At 51.1% G+C, this 9,140-nt stretch overlaps 1 protein-coding gene across 1 annotated transcript in view; it reads left to right on the top strand.

The window, feature by feature from the left end:
• Nucleotides 1-4,613: 4,613 nt before the first annotated feature.
• Nucleotides 4,614-9,140, top strand: part of Kpnb1 (karyopherin subunit beta 1) — a 34,929-nt gene continuing 30,402 nt past the window's right edge. Inside the window, exons 1-3 of the mRNA XM_004633679.3 lie at nucleotides 4,614-4,994; nucleotides 5,089-5,147; nucleotides 7,175-7,357. Of these exons, the coding sequence (XP_004633736.1) occupies nucleotides 4,955-4,994; nucleotides 5,089-5,147; nucleotides 7,175-7,357 (282 nt within the window). The 5' untranslated portion in view covers nucleotides 4,614-4,954. The remainder of the gene's footprint in view (nucleotides 4,995-5,088; nucleotides 5,148-7,174; nucleotides 7,358-9,140) is intronic.

Genomic DNA, 9,140 nt, shown 5'->3' with positions numbered 1-9,140 from the left:
ATATATATTTATTTGGTACTGGGTCTTACTACACAGTTTGGATTTGTACTGGTTCTCCTGTCTCAGCCTCTCCAGTGCTGGGATTACAGGTGTAAGCCACCATGCGTGGTCTCAGTGGCCAACCTGGTGCATGGGTTCCCAGGGCCTGCACGGCAGGGAGTATCAGGGATCAAACCTGGTCCTTGCACTTCCCAGGCAGACACTTAGACCACTGAGCTATCTCCTCAGTCCTCCAAAGCAAAAAGCTTTGAAGGACAAGAAGGCGGTGCTGAAAGGGCATCCACTGCCACCAAAAGAACATACAAACAGGGGCTAGTGAGATGGCTCAGTGGTCTAAGGCACCTACTTGGAGCAAGCTCAGCAAAGCACAGGGACCGGGGTTCAATCCCCCAGCACCACATGCCAGCCAGCCCCGCCTCCTGGTGGGCTGGGCTGGCCACACACACACACATATAAATAAATAAAAATTTTTTTAAAAAAAGAACATACAAACATCACCCACCGTCCCAAGACACTGTGGCTCCAGAGGCAGCCCAAATACCTCAGAACAGTGCTCCCGAGAGAAGCAAGCTTGACCACTACGCCATCAAGTTCTCCCATCTCTCTCGCCATCAAGTTCAGCCATGAAAAAGATCAAGGATAACACCACACTCGTGTTCATTGTGGATGTCAAAGCCAATAAGCACCAGATCAAACAAGCTGTGAAGAAGCTCTATGGCATTGATGTGGCCAGGGTCAATACCCTAATCAAGCCTGATGGAGAGAAGGCATGTGTTCAACTGGCTCCCGATTATGATGCATTGGATGTGGCCATCAAAACTGGGATCATCTAAACTGAGTCCAGGTGGCTAATTCTGAAGACATACTTTTCTCCCCCATTAAAAGATAAGGATGAAACAGCTTAGTGTGAAGACTCTGAGACCCGAGAGTTGGAACTGTAGTCCATCTCGGTTTTGTCTCCATGTTCTCACTTTCTTAAACTTTCTGGAAGAAGAGTGTTGAAACAACAATGCAGTCTGCCCTATTCCCGAGCAGGTATTCTGGGTGTCACGTTCACCCCATGCCTCCTTGTGCCATGCCAGTGGCCCCAGCTCGAGCCCCTCCTTCCCTGGTCTGATGGCTTTGTGGCTGCCCCCAGGGGAGGAGGCTGGGTGGGAGCTGCCCAGATGAGTCTGGGAATCAGGGCACGCTGCTTGCTTTCCCATGGGGCTCGAGCTCAGGCACGGAATTCCAAGGCGGACAGCGGTGCTCGCCAGCCGCAGATGTGAAGGTGGGGCCACTCTCCAGTGACCAGGCAGCAGGGGTGGCAGCGTTTAAGACCGAATTCTAGGGCTGGAGAGATGGCTCAGTGGTCTAAGGCACCTACTTAGAACAAGCTTGGCAAAGCATCAGGGACCGCGGTTCAATCCCCCAGCACCACATGCCAGGCAGCCCCGCCCCCTGGTGGGCTGAGCTGGCCACACACACACACATCTCTCTCTCTCTCTCTCTCTCTCTCTCTCTCTCTCTCTCTCTCAAATAAATAAAAAATAAAAAAAAAAAATTTAAAAAAAAAAGACCGAATTCTAGCCTTCTCTATGTAAAATCAGAATTCAAGACAGTCTCACGATGTAGTTAGGCTGCCCTCAAAACTCCAGGCGATCTCCCTGCTTCAGCTGAGTGCTGGGAAGACAGGTGAGCACCGCTGCACACAACTTTATGCTTAAGATCTAACCTCCCTTATCAGACAAGGCCCAGGAACTACTAGTTTAGCACAAAATACATATTAAAGAGGACCCCAGGGGCCGGGGAGATGGCTCAGTAGAGTAAGCGCTTGCCTGGCAAGTGCAAGGGCCCGAGTTCAATCCCCGGTTCTGCCTAAAAAATAGGATAGGACCCTGGCAATGCACGAGAATACACCAAGCAGTGTCCTGGCACACCATAGGTTAACTCCTCAGGACCTCCCTAAGGGAGGCACAGCTATAGGCCCCAGCAGGAATAAAGGAAATAAATCACAGGCAAACCGGGATGGGAGAGCTGGCCCAGCTCTGGCAGTCCCTCGAGGGCACCTGTGCTCAGCACCCAAGCTGCGCTCTTCATCCTCGAAGCTCAGGGTCAGGCAGGAATGCTCTTGACAGAACCAGCCCACCAGTAAACCTCAGGTCACTGGGAGAGTCGTTCATTTTGGTTTCCCTTAATCTGACGTTTGGGTGAAACTTTACAACTTTGGTCTTCTTGCATCACATTTCAGTTATTTTCTCTCTTTTGGGTTTTTTTTTTTTTTTCTGTATTCAGGACAGGGTTTACAGGGTCTCACTACATAGACTCCCAGTGATTCTTTCAGTCTCCCAAGCACTGGGATTACAGGTGTACGCCACCACACCCAGTCTCATTCCTATCTCAGCCTGCCCCAGGGGCAGCGCGCTCTGCCTAAGCAGGTGTTTTAGTCTGCTGAGCTATCAGGCTGGCCCTTTCCTTTTTGGATTTTTGAGACAGAAATCTTATTATGTGGTCCTGGCTGGCCTTCAACTATGTTGCCCTGATTAGTCTCAAACTCTGGGTGATCCTCCTGCCTCAGCCTCCCTCCAGCCTCAGCCTCCCAAGTGCGGGGATTAAAGGCTTGACCCAGTCTCCACAGCACACTTGGGCTGAGGCAGGAGGACTGAAAGTTCAAACCCACCTTGGGACTTGAGAGCCTGTGTCAAAGTTTAAAAAGGGGAGGGGTTAGAGTTGAGGGTAGTACAGCTCTAGCACAGACCAGGCTGATCGGAACCCTAGTGCCTGAGAAAACAAAGCCCATGCTGACCAATGACAAAGTAGAAGTGGCCCAGGCGCTGCTGTACAGCCAGAGAACGACGGCTTGGGGACCCACGGTGGGTCAGCAGCAGGGGTGTGGCTGAGCTGCACAAGGACATGTTAGGTATCTGCACTGATAACCTCCACTGATCTCTGAGCTGCACACACTCCATCGCAGTTAACAGAGACAAAGGCTCGGGTCAGGGAGCAAGACCTAGCAAATGGACAGGTCACAAGACGGTGTGAAGAATGATGTCTAGACCTGTCTAGTCACAGGCTTCCAGATTATCTGTAGCTGGGAAAATGCATCAGAGGTAGCCAGCCAAGCCTTCTTTCGTAATGCTGGAGTTCCCCGCCCTCAGCAAAGTCGGATTTCCTGCCAGGCCTTCCCAGAGTGGCTAGCGATCATTTCACAAGCTCAGCGACATGGTTTAAGAGGCTCTGCACACCAGCCGCATCCCTTTAATCCTGGAACAAAGTGCTGAGAAAGATAACAGTTCGGATTTTTTTTTTAAACCCAAGCCCATCTACCTGCTGAAGAGAATTCAAGTAACTGTAGTCACAATTTTCTTCATCTGCATTAAAAATGGCTTTCGCTGGGTACAGAGTCAAATAATCCCAGCACTTGGGAGGCTGAGGCCGGAGGATCGCTGCCAAGTTCAAGGTCGGGCAGTTTGTGCTACACAGTGAGTTCAAGGCCACCATGAACTAGTAGGACCCTGTCTCAAAAAACAAGCAATCTTTCATGAGTCTATCCAGAGCTGAGGACTTACAAAAGACCACAAACCACGATCCTTAATGTCTATACACATTCTTTCTGGTTCAAGATTGTGCCTATACAGGGAAGCCAGAGAGGGAGGGGTAAGACATTTCTATTTCTCGAGTACCTGGTAACCATGAACGGGCGTCTAAACCTAAGCGAAGCTTTATTGTGACAGTCTCAGACCCTATGTCCTGCTGAGGCAGGAGGATCACCGAGAGTTTGACCCTATGTTCAGGCCCATGGCGACTCCTTGGGGGAGAAGCTGCGTGCAGCGCCGAGGGGATCAAGAGCGCGGGAGCCCAGGCTGGACCCAGTCACCAGCCGGCTGTGTGACCTTGGACCAGTTTCATATCCTCTCTGGGCATCAGGGTCCGCACCGCACGCTGGCGGTTGAACCACGTGGTCTCCAAAGTCCTTCCAGCCGAAAGCTCGGTACCAAACCGATCTCGCCATTCAAGTCGCTTCCTGTGGGCGCGGCCCCTGACTATAACGGTCCCCTCCCCCGCGTAGGCCCGCGAAACATCCCTCCCCAGGCCCCTCAAGCAACGCCGCCGTCCGGACCAGCCCGTGCTCAACTCCGCCCTCTCCCGGAGGCGTCCCGGCGTGCCCCGCGCCAGGTACCGAAAGCGCCAGGGCGACTCCCGCCTTTGCGAGCCTCGACCCCAAACTCCTCTCCACAGTGCTCCTGGACGCCCTGACCTATCAACGTCCAGGACGCCAACCAATCACTGGAGCTTAGAGCCGTCCCTCCGGCCCACCCTCCTCCGCGCGCTCAGCCGGTCGGAGCGCTAGGCCCTTACCAAACTTACCCAATCACAGAGTGGCTCTCATCTACCCCACCCCCAATGTCCCGCCTCCAGGCCAATCCGCGCGCCCCATTCTTCTACCCGCCTAGCCAACCCGGGGCCTTGAAACCCGCGGGCGAATAGGCGCAGCGCGGTCCTTCAAGGCTGGCCCACTGGCCAATTGGGGATTCCGCGTGGCCATGGCGGCAACCAATTGCTGTGGAGCGCGGTGCCGCCGCGGAGAGGTCCGGCCCGAATATCCCTCCGCCTTCCTCCCGCCCTCTCTCTCCCTGCCTGCGAGCCGCCGCTCACTTACAGCCTTCCTTCTTTCTCCCTCCGCCGCCCGAGCACCAGTCGCGCTCCTAGCTGCCCCCGGGGTCCCTCCCCTGCCGCCAGAGGAACAGCCACCGCGCCGCTAGCAGCACCTTAGGAAGGCAGAAAGTAGGGAAGAAGGAAGGAAGGGGGCCTAAGCGTCCGCCCGGAGGAAGCCGGTGAATGGGCTTGTGGTGACCCCCGCCCCCCACCCCACCCTCCCTTCCCACCCGACCCCCAACCCCCATCCCCAGTTGGAGCCGCCGCCCGAGAGAGACCGGGCCGCCGTCTAGGGAGGAGTCGCGTCGCCACCTTCGCCATGGAGCTGATCACCATTCTCGAGAAGACCGTGTCTCCGGGTAGGACGCGGGGGTCGGGGTTCGGGCCGAGGTGACCGTGGTGGGGGAGGGGGCCGGCCCCTGACCCCGCTCCTGGCCCACTTTCCACCACTAGATCGGCTGGAGCTGGAAGCGGCGCAGAAGTTCCTGGAGCGCGCGGCTGTGGAGAACCTGGTGCGTGCGCCCCGCCGCGCCCCATCCCCTGCGTGCAGCCCTTCCCGCCCTCCCGGAGGCCCAGGCCTCGGAACCCACCCCGCCCCATCCCGTCCCCCTCCCCCCTGCCCGGTCCAACCTAACCCCGCGGTCTGGAAGCCGGTGGGTGTGTCCCGCCCCGGGCCTTGCGGCTGACCAATAGTGCGGCGCGGCGCGGTGAGTGCCGCCCAATCGGCGTGCGGCTTGAGGGCGGCGGTGCGGCGGGAGGGAAGGGAAGTTAGGTTGCGCCGCGCTGCGTGTTCAGCAAGGGTGGGGGTGGGGGAGCCGGGCCTAGGGGCCATGTGGGAGCTCGGCCGGCTAACCCGCGCGTTGTGGCCAGGCTTGTCCTTCCTTCGCTGGTGCCACAGCGGCTCTCCGCAGCGACTTCCCAGGGAGCGTTCTGGCTCTCTTTATCTGTACTCACTGCACTCCATTGCCTTCTGAACCCATTTCCACTATTTTTTTTCTCTTTCGTCCCTGTTTATTGCCTTCCTGGGAGGGAGAGAGATGTGTGTAGGTTTGGACTTAGGTGGAGACCAGAACACTGGGGATCTGCGCGAGCCTGCTCATCCTTAAATCAGGCCCATTTTCCTGAAATCACAGACGAAAGCCCTCCATTTTTCCTATCTTCAAATTTAAGGAGTGCGGAAAAAAGTCTCCTAAAGATTGGACCTTAACGTACAAACAAATAGGGGACAGGCTCGCTGAAACAGCTTGGTGCCACTGGTCTCGGCAATGTCCCTTTGGTGTCCTGACCCCGTGGGGTTAGGGGGAGGAGGGGGGTAGAAGATGCTTGAGGTCTTTTTAAGGTAACAACTGTAAATAACATTGTAATCAAGTGTGCCATTTTGCGGTATCCTAAAGAGAACGTCCACAACAAAGTGACAAGGAGTATCCTCTGTATAGTGTCTTTGATTTTTTTTCTTTTTTTTTTTAGGAGGGTGCTTGGGGCTAGTTTTTACTAACCTTTTAATCCTTAACTTTCCTCCGAAAGGATTTTCTAGCTAGGCTATAGACTGATAGCTCCATTTAGGTACATTTCTGCTTCTGCTTTTGCTAATTGGCAAGAAGTCTGTTATCTTAGAATTTCTAGCATTCTTTGTGGGTACATAATACAAGTTGGGAGTTCTTTCCCAGTGGTTGTTGTAAGCTGTAAGAAAATATATCTGCTTCTGGTTTTCCTGGTTTACTTTCCTGTTTGGACAAGTCTTTTTTTTTTTTTTTTTTTTTTTTTTTTTTTTTTTTTTTTGATGGGGGGAAAGAGCTATGTGGGCTAACTTTTTCTCTACCAAAAGAGAAGCCTTGAGACGTTTGTGTTAGAAAACCTGAGTGTGTTTTCAGGGATCCAGCGTTAGGCAGTGGACAGCTCCATAAGAGGCACTGAAGCTACAGGCATTAGTTAGCTGTCCACTGTTACATACAAAAATCATTTTCTTCGGGACAACTTGCCTGTTTTTCTTTTCAGCTTTCTGTTTCTGAATATTTTTTCAGTGTCTACACTTTTTTTCTTGTTTTTCTACACATTCTTTTAAAATGTGGAAGACTAGGGTTTTTGAGCCTGAGGCTATTCTGTGCTTCTGTTTTATGAAAGCTTACCTGCTTTTATGAGGTGAGAAGCAACCCAGAATATCATTATTCTTGGAATAACTTTTATCTAATTTAAAAAGTACTTTTGCTCTTCCTCCTGTTTGATTCATTCATTCAACAAATACTGAGTACTGTGCATCATTCTGAGTGCCTGGGACACTTCATTGCTTATGAAAGAATCCACTAGCTACTAGATGAAATTTGTTTTAATTCCAGAAATCTAATTTGAAGTTTTGGGCACCAAGGGTGGTGACCTTGCTAGGCACAAGGCACCAAGCCCAGTAGCAAGCACTTCCGTGCAGTGTGTATGATGTGTTCTAAAAAGTGCCCCCTCCCCAAGATTTTATCCTCTAAAAGGTATCTTCAGTTGTGAAAATTTGCAAGAGATTTTTTAATTCATGACAGAATCTTCTCTTTAACAGCCCACTTTTCTTGTGGAACTGTCCAGAGTGCTGGCAAATCCAGGAAACAGTCAGGTTGCCAGAGTTGCAGCTGGTCTACAGATCAAGAACTCTTTGACATCGAAAGATCCAGATATCAAGGCACAGTATCAGCAGAGGTGGCTCGCTATCGATGCTAATGCTCGACGGGAAGTCAAGAACTATGTGAGTAACTTCCCTCTTGTTGTATTGCCTGGGAAAAAGAAACCACCTTTGCTGGTTTGTGTTATATTTGTGTGGGACAGAGCTTGGTAGTGATAGATTTCTAGGATTTAAAATCACTTGAATATAAAAAGTGTATTTTGTTTAAGTTCCGTCTTTCAGTTTGTCCATTGATGGATGGAAGTTCTTTTTTCACATGACTGAGGCAGCCAATAGCAGTTTGAAGGGGCGCTTTAGATAGTTTGGTGAATTAGGTTCTGTATATTATCTTTGAGACTGGAGGTTTAGCTCAGTGGTTGAGTATCTGCCTAGCATGGGCAGAAACCTGTGTTAGATTCTCCAGAAGCTCAAAAAAGTGTGTGTGTGTGTGTTTCTAAGTTTTCCAGAAATTGTGATTTGGAGATCTAGAATGGGGATCAGGGATATTTTAATTTTTTTATCTTTTTAAATTTTATTTATGTGTGTGTGTGTGTGTGTGTGTGTGTGGCCTGCTCAGCCCACCAGGGGGCGGGGCTGGCAGGCATGTGGTACTGGGGATTGAACCGTGGTCCCTGTGCTTTAGCTAAGCTTGTTCTAAGTAGGTGCTTTAGACCACTGAGCCATGTCACCAGGCCCCCCCCCTTTTTTTTTTTTTTGTCTTTTTGAGACAGCGTTTCATTTTGCAGCTCAGGCTGGCCTTGGGCTCACTTTGTAGCCCAGCCGGGCCTCAAGCTGGTCCTTCTGCCTCAGCCTCCTAGCGCTGGGCTTGCAGGCATTCAGCAGTCTTCCCAAGGTGGCTCTTTCATCACTAGCTCTTGCTGAACTGCTCTGCAGATATTCTCACTGGTGTCACAAGAAACGAGAGTACATAGCCCTGTGAAATCAGGAGAATGAAATGGCCTCCTTGGTTTTGCAGGCCCCAGGAAGTTGAATAATGGATTTATGACAATGGTTCTTGAATCTACTTAGCAGGTTATAAAAACCTGTTCTTTGGAAACCCTTTGTCCCATGGTGTGCGCAGAGCGAGGTGATGGACTCTGGGAAGCTCATCCATTGCTCAGCACTGGCTTCTTGTGACTTGTCAGATTAGAAATCTGTAATTCCGGCAAAGAATTCAAGAGTGAATAACCCTGCCGGGTGTGGTAGCAGATGCCTGTAATCCCAATCCTTGGAAGGCAGAGGCAGGATATCGGAGCTCAAGTCCAGCCGAGGCTGCAAAGTGAGTGTAAGGCCAGCCTGCGATGTACGGTGAGACCCTGCCTCAAAAAGACAGAAAAAAGTAAATGTATACGTGGGTGTGTTTTCTTTTTTTTTTTTTTTTTTTTTTTAAGTGAGATTCTTTAGTAGTCTTGTTCCATGAGTAAGGCCCAAAGAGCAGTTAAGTCTGTGTGTTGCCATTTTGACTTAGATTTGTAGGCTTTTTTCATTTGTGTATTTTGGACTAATGGCGATTACACTCAACACTGGCCCTGAGCTTCATCCTCAGCCCTTTTTTATTTTGAGACAGGATCTCCCTGTGTTGCTAAGGTGTGAAGACTGGGTTCAATCTTGGGCTCCTCTTACCTCAGCCTCCCAGATTGCTGGGATTACAGGCATGAGCTGCCCTTGGTATTTGAGGGGAAACCAGGGGTGCGCCCCACACCTAGACTTGCTCTGGTCCGTGGTTGTTCCCATCATGTTTGCTGTTTTAGCATTAGGCAAATTACTGCCCCTTAGGTAGCTACTTCTTTTTCTGCTGCTTCTCCAGTCATGCTTGACAGCACCTGTGACAGGAAACTTTTAGAAGCCACTTTTATTTTGAATAGTT

The sequence above is a fragment of the Octodon degus genome, unplaced genomic scaffold (assembly GCF_000260255.1).
Source record: "Octodon degus isolate 3935 unplaced genomic scaffold, OctDeg1.0 scaffold00056, whole genome shotgun sequence".
NCBI lineage: Eukaryota > Metazoa > Chordata > Mammalia > Rodentia > Octodontidae > Octodon > Octodon degus.
Note: the sequence above shows the minus strand (reverse complement) of the source record. Positions and strands in the feature narration are given on the sequence as shown.